Source organism: Juglans microcarpa x Juglans regia, chromosome 8D (genome assembly GCF_004785595.1).
Source record: "Juglans microcarpa x Juglans regia isolate MS1-56 chromosome 8D, Jm3101_v1.0, whole genome shotgun sequence".
NCBI classification, from domain to species: domain Eukaryota; kingdom Viridiplantae; phylum Streptophyta; class Magnoliopsida; order Fagales; family Juglandaceae; genus Juglans; species Juglans microcarpa x Juglans regia.
In genome coordinates this window covers 33,641,302-33,656,794 of record NC_054608.1, presented here as the reverse complement: position 1 = coordinate 33,656,794, position 15,493 = coordinate 33,641,302, and the positions used below count along the sequence as shown (strand labels likewise).

At 33.5% G+C, this 15,493-nt stretch overlaps 2 protein-coding genes and 1 pseudogene across 3 annotated transcripts in view; all 3 read right to left on the bottom strand.

The window, feature by feature from the left end:
* The window catches only part of LOC121241780 (disease resistance protein RUN1-like), a 156,313-nt gene that overhangs the window by 90,121 nt on the left and 50,699 nt on the right, over window positions 1-15,493 (bottom strand). The window contains exons 4-6 of the mRNA XM_041139626.1: window positions 2,968-3,900; window positions 2,367-2,882; window positions 365-424 (exon numbers count right to left, since the gene is read on the bottom strand). Coding sequence (XP_040995560.1) covers window positions 365-424; window positions 2,367-2,882; window positions 2,968-3,900 — 1,509 coding nt within the window. The remainder of the gene's footprint in view (window positions 1-364; window positions 425-2,366; window positions 2,883-2,967; window positions 3,901-15,493) is intronic.
* LOC121241781 (disease resistance protein RUN1-like) overlaps window positions 1-15,493 on the bottom strand; it is a 125,333-nt gene that overhangs the window by 94,852 nt on the left and 14,988 nt on the right. The gene's annotated exons all lie outside the window — the stretch shown is intronic.
* Window positions 15,245-15,493, bottom strand: part of LOC121241779 — a 135,118-nt pseudogene continuing 134,869 nt past the window's right edge.

Below are 15,493 nucleotides of genomic sequence, written 5' to 3'. Positions count from 1 at the left end.
ATTAAAAAAATCTATAAAAGAAGTCCGTATGAGGTAAATTCAAAAATCTATATCTCAGTTTCCAAGTACATATACTCTAGAGATAGAAACCTTATTTGGCTGCAGCCTGCATACCCCTAACAAAACCCCACAATGCCTATTAGATTCCCATAGTGGCAAAGATCCTTAACCACTCTGTATCAACAAGTTTTAAATCTTATAAAAAAGAGGAAGTTTAAATTGTTTTTGCAGGCAGTGTCCAGAACCAAAAAGATCAGATTAAGTCTTAAAGATCAGAATACCAATTTTGAAGTTATAGTTGTCACATTCGGTTAAAAAAGACAAAAAATTTGAAAGGAATTTACCACATAGACTCAATAGCCAGAATTGCATATGTAAAGTCCGGAAATATAATTCCACCTGAAAGTGCCTCTTCAAGTTGTCCCTGTTGAATGAATACCATTATAACTTTTAGTAATACAACCCATAAAAATTAATGGCATACACAAATACGTATTAGAGAGAGAGAGAGAGAGAGACCTCAACCAATGATCATGTCATAAGGCACCTCAATTCAACAAATCTTTTGATTGCACCTCTATTATTATTAAACTACTGGGATTCGCACATTGCACCTTATTATTATTTTAGTTTAGCAAACGTGAGAAACCTAAAGTCAAGAACATTTAAAGACCCCTTAAAGAAGTCAAAGCCTCTATATCATCTACTTCAAACAGCCCACATTCCTTCCCGACTCAAAGCAAATAAGACATCACATTTTTCATTCCTTAAAATAGTCCCAATAACCGTACAGTCAGAAGAATACCAATTTTGAAGTTATTGTTGTCACATTCAGTTAAAAAAGATAAAAAATTTGAAAGGAATTTACCACATAGACTCAATAGCCAGAATTGCATATACAAATTGACATATCATTAGAGAAGAATCCAAAAGCACCACTCTAGCTCTAAAGTCCACATGGAGAATATAAATGCATTTATAAAACAACACAAAATAAATAGACATTACGACAAAGATACTTGCCCTCTAGCTTAATGGGAGTTTTTGAATAAGGAGAGATGTTTTCTGACTTTTGGCAGATACTTGCTGTAATAAAGATATAGAAGAAAATTTTTAGGGCAGCACAACACTTGAATTCATAATCCAAGAAACAAACTAATGGCTATAAGTAAACGAAAAAAAGTAAAAAGCCAAGTGATTACTGTGGAAGCATCCCTCAAAACTCAAATAAGAAAGCTTTTCTAGGGATCCGATGGAATTTTGCACTTCAACTAGTCTGTTAGGGTAGTTTCAAGTCTTCAAATACCAGAGAGAACAAACAAAAATGAAAGGAAAATCTCACCTGAAACTGCTTGAAATAGTTGGGTTGCCCTGCTTTCTCGATACCTGAAACTACCCGAATTGTGGCTCAATATCATGAGTTCTCAATTCGTATTTACCTGGTTTGCTTTCTCCAAAAATAGAAAGAATCCTCATAGTCTTACATTGGTAATAATGTAGCAAGTGGAGTTTCTACCCGAAAATAGAAAGGCATGATTTGGAAAGAAATGCATGTACGCAGTTAGAATTTCTTATACAAATTGGCCATATCATTGGCAAAAACAATCATAAAGAGATCTTACGGGGTAATACATGCCTTTGCTAGATTAGACAAATAGTACAAAACTCAGAGCAAAACCAAAACCAAAACCATACATGTGGCATTGAATACTTGGGTTGCCCTGCACAAACTTGTTCTCAGTCAAATGCTGGATGGAGCTCTGTGTCATTGTAGCATCGATAGTGGATGGTAAGGCTCCAATGCTGCAAACATGGAAAAGCCCAAAAGAAAATTACCAGACAAAAGGCAAAAGTACAGTCCCAACTTCATTCATTCCACACATTCATTGCTCTGATTCAATCTCCTCATCCGCATGCGTCTCTCCATACACAATTTGGTTGCTGAGACAACAGGGGAATAGAAAACAAAAATTAAAGAATACCAATTTAAGTGCAAAAAAGAATACCAGATGAGCTATTTTGGCAAAAGCTTAAGGGGCCAAAAACAGGGCAATGTCTCAAAAAGGGCATAGAGATGCAAGCTATTTTGGTAGCGATACAATGTGATGCTTCAAACAAGCACCATGGAATCGACTATGAAATGGCTATAACTAAAATCATCGTCCAAGAAAAAAATTAAATGTATAAAGTGAAAAGATTATAAACTGGATATAATGTATGTGTATTCTAGACAGAGCAATAATGTCAACACTAGCGCCTTTTTTTTTGGGTATCAAAAAAGAAAGGGAAAAAAATATAATACGCAGGGAGAAGGAAATTAAATATTACTTGAAAATCAAAAGAACAGGGGCGACTTACTTACTTGCTTCCACCATTTTTCTTTTTTTTTTATTTGCTCTCTTTTCATTCTTGTATACCACTTTGGCTCTGCAACTTTTATAAAACGGCACTATCCAAGGGTAACGATGATGGAGATCAAATTGAACTTGCAAATTGTCCAAAACCTTTAGTTCAAAAGATTGTAAATTGGAGTACCCCACCCATACAACATATCTAGGCGTATTTCTCTCTTTTGTGTACGAACGACCAGTATGAACCAATTTTACCCTTTCTTCAGTACAACATACATGATTTGAGCCGTTAGTGGTTATCTTAGCATCACAACCAATATCATCAACAAAATCATCTTTAAAAAACATTACAAGAGATAATACAATTCCGCTTATCTCCTCCAAATAGTGTGGCCCCTCAATATCTATTACCCACTCTTCTTCTCCCCTACGTCTGCCATCATCATCATCTTTTAAAAACTCGTGAACATAACTCAACCACTCTGGAATCTGATTTTCTGGAAACAAAGTAGCATCATATTCATAGACTCCCTGTTAAACGTTAAATATCATCATCAATTTAATTTAATTTAAGCAATACATGCATACTATTAAAAATGAGATCACACATACATACCTTCCACAATAATGGATTTTGCACTTTATCATTCCATATATTCACATGCATTTTGTCGCAGTCGGACAACTCAATTTCTTGTAGCGATCTGATGTGGCTTCCATTGAATTCCAATATTTTTGATACTTCCGAAAATCTTTCTAGTGACTTGCATCCACTAACATCTACGTGGCTTATATTTGGTGGAAGCTCTATTATTTCTTCAAGTTTCTCCCAACAGCACAAGGAAAGCTTAATTAGTGCAACGAATTCTTTGATGCTCGTGGGAAGGCTAACAATTTCAGTCCCCGATAGTTCTAAATGACTCAAACTGGCAGCGGAGTTAAACATGGTAAAGAAACTAGATATTGGAAAGAAATTTGATTCTGAATGGGAACAACTAATTTGAAGATTCGATACTTGTAATGCAGTGCTAGTTCCATTGCTTGAATTCGTTGGAGATGCCAATTCATGAAGTAGTTCTTCACGTACAAGATTTGGACAACTACCAATATAAAGGTGGTGTAAATGTTGCAACTGAATGCAAGCAATTGGGAGACGCAGGAGGTTTTGGCAGGCCGATAGATCTAGAAAGTCAAGTCCAACCAGAGTCCCAATGGATAAAGGTAGTTCTTCTATTGCGGTGTTTCTTAGACACAACCCTCTTAAACATTCCATTTTACACTCGATTTCAGGAAGATAACGAAGGCTTGAGCACTCACTAAAATTAAGCCAACTTAAAGATCTCAAATTGAGGCTTCTTGGAAGGATTTGGAGTTTAGAGCATCCTAGAAAATCCAACTTAGAAAGATTTTCCAAAGATCCAACGGAATCATGCACCTCAACTAATCTTCTACAACTTTGTACACTCAATTCCTTCAAATTTGAGATGCTTGAAAGATCCGGAATCTTTTCTAAGAAGTTACAATAATTGAAATTCATAGTCGTCAAATTCTGTAAAAGAAAAGTTTAATAATGGACTTTACTACATAATTCAAAGGAAAAAAAAAAGTCATTGATGATGATTATACTTGTGTACTTACCTTGGGCTTGAATCCATCCCCTAACTCCTTTATGAGGCTATCATGCATTCTCAAAATAATGAGTTTCTTTCCTCTAAAATTACGTGGCAAAAACTCTGCAGGATATTGAGGCCAATCAAGTAATCTTAACTTCTCAGAGAGATAATTGGGTGCACAAGAAAAACGTGCATTACGACATATAAAGATTCTAAGTCTTTCCAAATGTGGAAATGCTTCGGGATGCAGGCTTATCTCCTCATCGCCTTTCGGTAAATCTACTAGCATGCCTTCAACTTTGTTTGGCCCCTGATCATGTAAGTGCATGAAGTTGGTTAAGATATTTTAGGAAAAATAATACTCTGTACTTATCAATTAATATTACTTTGCTAAAATCTCCAATACTAAATAGACAGCATGCTAAAATATAAAAGATTATCCTTTTACGAAAAATAATACTCCGTACTTATCAATTAATATTACTCTGCTAAAATCTCCAATACTAAATAGACAACATGCTAAAATATAAAATCTCCAATACTAAATAGACAACATGCTAAAATATAAAAGATTGTCTTTTAACCAACTTACGTACTCTCCTATAACTTTGAATAAAACAAACGCTAGCTTGAGGAGACAGTAGACATGAAATTAGAAAAATATATATGAGTACTGCTATATCCATAAAAAAATTATACAAACTGACGTGTCTTTATTTGATCTATTAGATCTACTTTATAAAAAAAGTAATTTTATAATTTGATGAACCATGTCAAGATACATTAATTTGTTGGATTACTTTTATGTGTATATATATATATATATATATTTCTTTAGGTATAAATTCATACGATTTATATTTTCTCAAAAAAAATAAAAAAATCACTAAGTTTCACTTTTGGAAAAGGAAATAAATGTAAAACCCAAGATATTCCTTTTTACTCTTACCGTACTTTCTTCCAACACTTCACGGATATCCTCATGAAACCAGAGTCTACTACGTTTGCTAGGTTCTTTGGATGATTCTAGTCGAACAATTTCTCGTCCCATATCTTTTAGCAAGTCGTGCATCTGGACACTTTCACCACTCCATTCAATAGTAATAGTAATAAGACACTTGTCCATAAGCCTCTTGATTCCATGAACCGGGAAAAAACCACAACAATCAAATATTTTCTTGACATTAGCCAAACATTCTCCTTTGAAGAAAAATGCAATATCAAGGAATATTTGCTTCTCAGTATCGTGCAGACCTTCATAACTCATTAAGAGTACTTTCTGAATATCATCTTTGGGAATCTTTCTATATTTATCCAATGCATTTTTCCATTCATCTATACTTTGACCTTTTAGATCTGAACCTAGCACTTTTAAAGCTAGTGGAAGACCTTGGGCATATTTTGTTATTTGTTTAGAGAGTTCCACATAACCTTCAAGTGGTTTGTCTTTCTTGAAAGCATGCAAGCTAAATAGTCGAAGAGCTTCATTCTCATCCAAAATCTTCACCTCGTATTTTGAATCAACTTCAAAGACTTCTAATAAGTGTTGATCTCTTGTTGTGATGAGAATTCTACTTCCTGAGCCAAACCAATCACGATCTCTAGCTAGTTTTTCTAGTTGGACCATCTCATCCACGTCATCAAGAACTAGTAGAATCCTTTTAGAGCAAAGTCTATCCCGAATCACATTGACTCCTTTGTCAACATCATCAATATTCGATATTGTTCCTAAGATCTTGGACAAAAGTGTATTTTGCAGCTCAAGTAGACCTCCTGTCCGTTTTGAAGTTTCTCTAACGTCTTTTAAGAAACAACTTCCTTCAAATTGAGAAGAAATACGGTTGTAGATATCATTTGAAATAGTTGTCTTACCAATTCCACCGGTTCCGAATATCCCTACCACGCGTATAATATCATTCATTTCGATATTTAGATGTTGATCATAAATGTCTTGTATACGAGACTCTATCCCAACTGGATGCCATGCAACACTTAAAGGTGTTTGATTTACTATTTTTTTGTCCACCCATTGAATGATTTCTTGGATAAATGTTGACTCATCCCTATCGATAAAAAAGAGAAGACAAATTGAAATAGTTAAGAGTACTTTTCACAATAGATGACGTACGAATCTAATTAAGTTAAAATATATAGTATTTTTCATTCTCCATAACAAAGTGACAGCTGTAGATTACGGTGTAAAAGGCCGGTAGCTTTTCTCCTTCGTTAATCTGAACATTGTTTCATAACAAAACTTAATCTGAAACTTATAATTTAAGAGATTTCGTGAGTCTTTATATCTAGAAACAAATTGAAACTAAACGTTATGTGAAACTAATATCGTAGTGGTACCAGATATTTAGTCCCTAAATCAGAAAGGATTTCTAAAATTTGACTTTTTTTTTGCATATAATTATTCAATCCCAAAAATAATCATAAATATCAATTTGTTTTCCTTTTGTATGATATTTTATCTTCACCAATCAGATCCTTTAATATTTGTCTCAATTTTTCTCATAAATTTCTCAAATATAGCATGCGCATTCACATGAGAAAGTACATATAGGCAAAGCTTACCGGAATTTCGCTAATGCGAAACCAGACAAATCAGCTACTCTTTGCAAAGCTACCTTCCATTTCAGCATCTTTGCGTTATCCTTGAGCTTATCTCCAAGTTTATCAAAGGATTCTCCAAAAAATCCTTTTTGATGCCGTACTTCCGATGGATCTACGTCGTAAAAAATTGGTAGAATAATTTGCTTCATTGTTTCCTTGCAATCAAGAATCTTCAATAGCTCATCTAAGCACCATCTAGATTCTGCATAGTTTTTAGAGAATACAATGATAGAAATCATTGACCCTTCAATAGCTTTGAAAAGTGCCGGTGAAATCTCCTCCCCTCTTTCAAGGTCGACGCTATCTTTGTAAGTCTTTATTCCACTTTGAAGTAAAGCACGATTTAGATGAGAAATAAAGTTATGGCGAACATCTTCACCTCTAAAGCTCAAGAATACATCATAATTCCATGAACGGATGGAAGGAGATGAAGAGGAAGAAGCTCCTGATTGAAAGGCCATAGAAGAAGTCATGCTCTGATCAGTACGTATGCGCGATTACAATCTAGCAAGAGGTCCAATTATAGAGTTGCAGAACTTATCCCAAATAAATAATTATAGAGATAAAGTGGGTCAGAGAAAGGAGAAACTTCTCGGCAACAACGTCGAACATGCATGCATGTGTTTATTCTGTACGATTGTAGAACTTTCAACCTTCAAAGTTGTATAAAATGATCAATTTGGTCCCACAACAATCGACTTTACTCTGTTTTAGCACAGATGTTGTTCCCAAATAGAAAGAGTGTAAATTCAGTATCGACTAGTATAAATTTTTTTAAAAAAATATTTTTAAAAATAAATAAAAATCCCAAAATTATTAATTATTCACTAAGAGTTGATGTTTGGACGGTCAATTTATATGAAATCCTAACAAAAGTAATTGCTCGGTTGATTTATATGGAGGTTTGTTTTACGCAATAGGACTTGAATTTGAAACCGAGTAATTAATATGGAACGTACACGACTTCTTTGCCAACAACCATGCATGCTAGCTATTATGAGTTCAAAAGTCTTCTCAATCTTTACTGACAACTTCTTCTCGACAACTTCTATTCTCCCATGCTAGAAAATCTCAATGGTCTTGAGTTCATACAGAAAATTATATTAATGGGTGTGAGATCTGGACCTTTGTTTTACACAGTAGGACTTGAATTTGAAACCGTGTAAAGGGATGCAAGTATTTTCGAGACAAATATAAATGATTAATCTACCACTTTTTTTAAGCTTAAATTTGTTAGATCAATGGTACTTTCACATGATATCAGGACAAAGATTTTGAGTTCAAGTCCTGACTCTACATTTTACCTTTTTAATTAAATTTTTTAAGTGCTGGACTCATTCATTGAGGGCGATTTTGTCGGCCTACACGTGAGTGTGAGTGTTAAATAAATATAAATGATAAAATCTACTTATTCTTATCAATTTAAAATTTTTGGACAAACGGTGATTTTGCAGTGGTGACTAGGATCACAAGTAATAGTTTCATTATCCATAATTTTAATAAGTTTGTTTATTCTATCGCCATTTGAAAATGGCTTTTTAGGTTGGACCGTACATTACCCTTTATCTTTAAGGCTAAAACATAATTCATCTCAACTCATCATTACAACTTTTTCAAATCTCAACACAAAATATAATAAACAATTCAACTTTTTCAAATCTCAAAACAATAATAATAATAATAAATAATATTCTAATAATATTTTATCAACTCAACTTAACTCAACTCACTTCAACGTTCAAACGCATTATAAATCATAGAATGTCAGAATAAGTTTATCACAATCACTACTATAAACCATGTTCTAAGAAGGGTGTACAATACCATATATGTACAACTGTCCACTTAAGAACTATAAACAAGGATGCTTGCCGCTATTTTTTAGCACAATACTTATGTATTTGTTTTCAGATATGAGATGAGATGAGTTGATATTAAAGTTAAAAATTTGAATAAAATATTGTTAAAATATATTTTTTAATATTATTTTTGTTTTGAGATTTGAAAAGGTTAATTGCTTATGTTATTTTGTGTGAGAATTTGAAAAAATTATAATGATGAGATGAGAGATTTTCAAGTTTTGGATTTTAATCTTGAAAGCAAACCAAAATTCAAGAGACAAACCAATGGCTACAAGTAAATGAACAAAGTGAAAAGCTTACAAGCTAAACAAAGTGCACATATATGAGCAAATAAATTAGGCTCTTGTTTCTTAATTAACGGATTTGAGAAGATTTATATCACCTCAATAAGATGATTATGATTGTTGCAAATCATAACATTACATTTGCATATATAGCGTTCTTAAACCCAAAAGTTGAGATCAATAGAGTGAGTTACCCATACATGAGCAATTTTAACATTATATATGAAACATATGACAAGTCTTAATTTGAGTGCAAATACCAAATAAAAATAAATAAAAACAGTATCGAGAAAATGTCTCGAGACCACCTCTCGGTGGCCAAGCATTTCCCATATCCAATATCAACCAAAAATGAGTGGTTGTAATCGTGGTCTTCGACATGATTAAAAAAAACAAAAAAATACAAGCTGGTCATGAGTGTCAATAATTCCTATAAATAAATAAAAAAGCTAGGGATCTCGTTGGAAGCTACAGCTTTTTTTTTTCCTTAAAGATTAAGAAAATGTTGTTTAAAAATATTATGAATTTTTTTCTTTTTTAAAAAAGATTTAAAAGTATTAAAAATGATATGAAAAAAAAGACAAAAAAAAATATTTGAAACGCGTAGCGGGAGCCCCAGCTGTGGGTGTAGACCCACCCATAAATAAAATAGCCAATTTGTAGGCAACTTCCTTATTTTTAAGAAAGTGTATTAATCAGGCAAATGTCATGTGCGTTGTGTCTTCAATTAAAAAAAAAAAAAAGGAAAATTAAAAGAAAGATGAGAAGCTGAGAAAAAAAGAAAGAAAGATGAGAAACTTGTTGGCAACTTTTTTCGAGCTTCTTGTCACTCAAAGCTGGAAATCAAGCATCAACATTTCAGTTTCACCTCTCCATTTTCCCTCTTTCTCTTATCTTATCTCTTTCCTCTCTTTTTTTTCCCCTTCTTCTCATTTCTTTTTCTCTTTTCCCCTATTTTCCATTGCTATCCTTAAAGTGATCAATTTGATCTCAAAGCAAGTTGATACTTTTTAAAAACAAAAAAAAGATGTTCAAGTTGGTCCATTAATTGCCATTAAGGACGGAGAGAATTAATATGGAACACAATTGAATTAGTAAACCATAGGACCCACCGATTCACCAATTTTCCCGATATGAGTTCTCGACAACTCCTATCATGAGTTCAAAAGTCTTCTCAAAGTCTTCTCTATTCTTACTGACAACTTCTGTAAAATCACAAAAGTCTTGAGTTCATACATGCAGAAAATGAATGGGTGTGAGATCTGGACGTTTGTTTTACGCAGTAGGACTTGAATTTGCAAACGTGTAATGGAATGCAAGTAGACTGACCGAGAAACTTTGAATGCAACGACTTTATTTAATTCACAGGCTCAAAATCGTGTGGCTTGCCAACGAAAACAAAATACAATAAAATCTCATATTATTTGTAATAGGATAATACTTTATCCATCGACAAAAGTCATGGTGGCTATCGATTGAATCTATCTTTTTTCCTTTTTTTTACTTAGTAATTAAGAAATTTTTTTTTAATGATATTGTGAATTTTTTAAAAATATTTAAGAGTATAAAAACAATGTATAAAAAAATTGAAAAAAAAAACAATTTGACCTTATCAAAGTGGAGTTATATTATAGCATTCCTCACATGCAGATTTTGTGTATGGTGTGCTATATGTGCTTGGTCTGCTATAGTCTTTGCAAGCAAGGTTTTTACTAAAATTCCTCACAAAGAAATTAATGTGGTTTGCATGTTTACTGTTTATGCATTTTAATCAAAGTGGAGTTATCTTATAGCATTTTAATCAAAGTGGACCATTATAATCAAAATGCTGTTTGCACCACTTTTTTCCTTCTGCTGTTTGCACCATTATAATTAAAATGGAGTTTCTTCTACTGTTTGCACCATTCCTCAAAAGTAGTTTTTTCTTTTTTTCTGCTGTGCATGTATTATTTAATTAGTACTTGGGCATGCATGCATGCATTCTAGCTCCTCATTCCCTATAACTTATACATTCTATTTTTCCTCATTGCTCATGATCTAGCTAGACTAGACAGTTTTTATTACTTGTGTATATGCTCATGGCTGAACAATTTTTATTACTTGGTTTGCTTTTTTTATATTGAACTAGGCATATATTTGCACTGAGTTAGATGTGCTCACTTTGAATACTCACTCCAATATATTTGTTAGATTTGTATAATATTATTAATATTTCTATATATTGAATATTCCCTCCAATATATAGAAGATTTTGGGTGGTATTCTATAGTTGTGGACTAGTTAGCAACGGCTAGACAATTGCCAATGCTCTCAAGCCTAGTCCAAGTTGATTGGGTTCATAACATTGTTCCGCCCTTAAAAAAAAACCTTGTCCTCAAGGTTTAGAGTAGTGATGCACTCTAGGTTAACCAAGGTTCCCGTGTATACAATTACTGCTAGTAAAGTTCCTACCACCTGTGCCATGAACATTGATCTTGGTGGAATCTTCATGTCCAAGTTTAAAGTTTGCCAGAAGGGCTAGATCTTGAGTCATGTTGATGTATCCATACACCTTGAAGCACATGTTAGCAACGGAATGCTTTGGGTACATATACCCAATAATGTACTCTTGTGATAATATTCAACCCTGGCATTTGGTTTGTGGCAGCAGCAATGCCACAAACTTGTTGGCAACTTTTTTCGAGCTTCTTGTCACTCGGAGCTGGAAATCAAGCACCAACGTTTCAGTTTCATCTCTCCATTTTCCCTTTTTCTCTTATTTTATCTCTTTCCGCTCTTTTTTTCTCCTTCTCCTCATTTCTTTTTTTCTTTTCTCCTATTTTTCATTGCTATCCTTAAAGTGATCAATTTAATCTCAAAGCAAGTTGATACTTTTTGAAAACAAAAAAAACAAAAAATGTTCAAGTTGGTCCATTGATTGCCATTGAGGACGGGGAGAATTAATATGGAACACAATTGAATTAGTAAACCATAGGACCCACCGATGCACCAATTTTCCCGATATGACAACTTCTATCATGAGTCAAAAGACTTCTCAAAGTCTTCTCTATTCGTACTGACAACTTCTATAAAATTACTAAAGTCTTGAGTTCATACATGCAGAAAATGAATGGGTGTGAGATCTGGACGTTTGTTTTACGCAGTAGGACTTGAATTTGCAAACGTGTAAAGGGATGCAAGTAGACTTACCGAGAAACTTTGAATGCAACGACTTTATTTAATTCACAGGATCAAAATCGTGTGGCTTGCCAACGAAAACAAAATACAATAAAATCTTATATTATTTGTAATAGGATAATACTTTATCCATCGACAAAAGTCATGGTGGCTATCGATTGAATCTATCTTTTTTCCTTTTTTTTACTTAATAATTAAGAAAAAATATTTTAATGATATTGTGAATTTTTTAAAAATATTTAAGAGTATAAAAATAATGTATAAAAAAATTGAAAAAAAAAAAAAACAATTTGACCTTATCGGTATCAACTCTTTGTAATAATAAGCTGTCACATAAACCTAAGGCATGTATCATACACATTTGTACGTACATATATAATAAATTGATTTTTTTTAAATAATAAGGTAAACTCAATTTTAACCAATTGTCTATGTTGTTTGGATATAATGATTGGCCCAATCTTTGTTACGATAAATATAAATAATTAAATCTACCACTTCTATTAGGCTTAAGCTTTTGAGACGAGAGGTTATATTTTCACATGGTATCAAAGAAAAGTTTTGAGTTTAAGTTTTGACTCTACACTTTACCTATTTAATTCAATATTTTACGTGTTAGGCCTATTTATTGAGGGGGAGTCTGACCTACACATGAGTGAGCATGTAAAAGGAATATAAATGATTAAATCTACATATTCTTATCAATTTAAGCTTATCCAATGCACTTTTCCATTGATGTATGCTTCTACCTTTTAGATCTGAACCTAGAACCGTTAAAGCTAGTGGAAGACCCCCTGCATATCTTACTGCATCTTCTGTTAGTTCTGTTAGTGGAAGACCCCCTACCAATCTGTTATTCTCTTCAATAGTTACAAGAGACTTATCAGTAAGAACTCTGATCCCAATATCAGGGAAAAACCCACAACTGTCTAATATTTTAACGACATAATCTGCATCCTCACCTTTGAAAAAACATGCAATGTCAAGAAAGATATCCTTCTCATTGTCATCCAGATCATCATAACTGATTCTAAGTATGTTGTGTATATTTTTGTTAGGAAGCCTTTTGCACTTATCTAATGCGCTTTTCCATTCATGCAAACTTCTACCATATAGATTTGAGCCAAGCACTACTAAAGCTAGTGGAAGGCCTCTAGCACAACGCAATGCATGCTCTGAGAGTTGTACAAACCCATCAATGGGCTTGTCTTTTTTGAAGGCATGCCAACTGAAGAGCTGAAGAGCTTCATTGTGATCCATTTCCTTCACCTTGTATGTTAAATCAACTTTATGTTTGGTTAGTAAATGTTTATCTCTTGTTGTTATGATGATTCTACTTCCCAAACCAAACCAACCACTTTCTCCAGATAATGCTTCTAACTGGGCCAACTGATCTACATCATCAAGAACTAAAAGAATCCTTTTACAGCAAAGCCTCTCTTTTATGATGTTGATTCCTCTATCAACATTGTCAACCTTCAAACTTGAGTCTCCTAAGATGTCATAAGGAAGCTTCTCTTGTAATTGGACAAGACCGCACTCCCTCTTTGAAGTTTCTCTTACATTTGCAAGAAAACAACTATCTTCAAATTGATAAGCATTCAAGTTGCAGTTTGCTTTGGTAATTGTTGTCTTGCCAATTCCACCAACTCCAAAGACTCCTATCATGCGTATGTCATTCATCCCAACACATAGAAGCATATTGATGGCATGTACACGAGATTCTACTCCAATCGGATGCTTGGCAACATTCAAGTATGTACAATTTACTATTCTTGTGACTGCTTGAGCAATTTCTTGAATAAATTTGGATTCATTCCTACCAATACCAAAACATCAAATGAGTAACACTTATGAAAAGAAATAAGAACGTGATCTAGTGTCATCTTTTCTCCAATAATAGATGACAATGGTAGTCTTATATGCGCTATTAAACTTCACTTTGTTGACGCCTCCACAAGAAAATGTGAATAGATGAAAGGCAAAACAAAAAAGACAGGAAAAAAAACAGAGAAGAGGAAACTTCGACCCCCAGATCCAGGATGAAGGATGGATTTGTCTCAGAATTTGAATCGAATTAATCTCTTTTTAACTTCCTGCTCTCTAGTCCAAGAGCGGACATGCATTGTATATGGTGTGAAATTGAACAGAATATGTAAATTTCTTGTATGAGAGACAAGAATGGTTAGAAGTACCTGTTCCCTTCTAACTGCCACCCTGACAAATTGGCCACTTCTTTTAGGCATGCCTTCCACATCTGCACTCTCGCACTATCTTTGAACCTTTCTTCAAGTTTCGCCAATGCTTCTCCAAAACTCTTTGTCTGATGTCGTACTTCCGATGGATCTACGTTATAAAATACTGGTAAAACCATTTGCTATTTTGTTTTTCTACACTCTAGAATCTTCGTTAACTCATCCAGGCACCAAGTGGATGATGCATAGTTTTTGGAGAGTACAGTTATTGAAATTCTTGACTCTTCAATGGCTCTAAGAAGTGCTTGTGAAATTTCCTCTCCTCTTCTAAGCTTATCATCAATGTAGGTGATCACACCCTTTCGATGCAAAGCATTGTGTAGACGGGCAGTAAAATTATTGCGGGTATCTTCACCTCTAAAGCTAATGAACACATCGTAAGTCTACTGAGGACTTAAAGAAGCAGAACTAGGGAAAGAGGAAGAGGAAGAGCCACCATGGAAAGCCATTGAACTAGTCCTCGTAGAACAACTTGGTCATACTAGTTAGTAATATATATACAAAAACGCAGCAACTTCCTTTCAAAGAAAACTAATTGGAATAAATCACACAGCATCTTTTGTAAAGCAAAAAAGCAAATGTCTTGGAATAAATCACCCACATAACCTTTTATAAAGCAGATGCTTTTGAAAAGCATAACAGAAGATGTCTTGGAATACATCAACAGAACCTTTTACAAAGCAGATGCTTTTGAAAAGCATAAAAGCAGATGTCTTGGAATAAATTACACATAAAAAGTAATTTAATTAGATGCTTGGTTTTAGTAATTTGTCAGTACTTCCTGGCTCTTCCAAATTGCCAAATCCAAACTGCCAAATTAATTAGATATTTTAATTTTAAGTTTTCTTTACAAATCAAGTCTTATCATGTCAATTAAATAAAAGGTGTGCTTTGCACACTAATTTCTAAATATAAAATTTCAGATGGATAAGTCTTGTTTAAATCTTTTGTTAAAAAAGTAGTCTATTAAAAAAAAAAATAGATTTTTTTAACACTCTTCATGATAGGATTCACTATTTTTTAGAAAGAGACTGTTCGAAATTTGTATAAACCATTACTCTTTATTTCTTTATTGATAGCGGAGGAATATGTTATAGAAAGAGTCATCCTCCAAACTTCTGCCATTAGTTGATATCAGTTGCTGACAGAGGATGTAGGTTGGTGCGCAGCTTTGTCAACATTGTTGGGTTATACGAAAATTATTAGGCAATCTGATCAACATAGATAATGAGGGGGCTAAAGTTATTCATCCTCGTTAATGACATTCTTAAAACAACCAGCAATTCTATGACAAAATCAGTTTCATTCTATAGATCAGCGGCATCATGAGTGGAT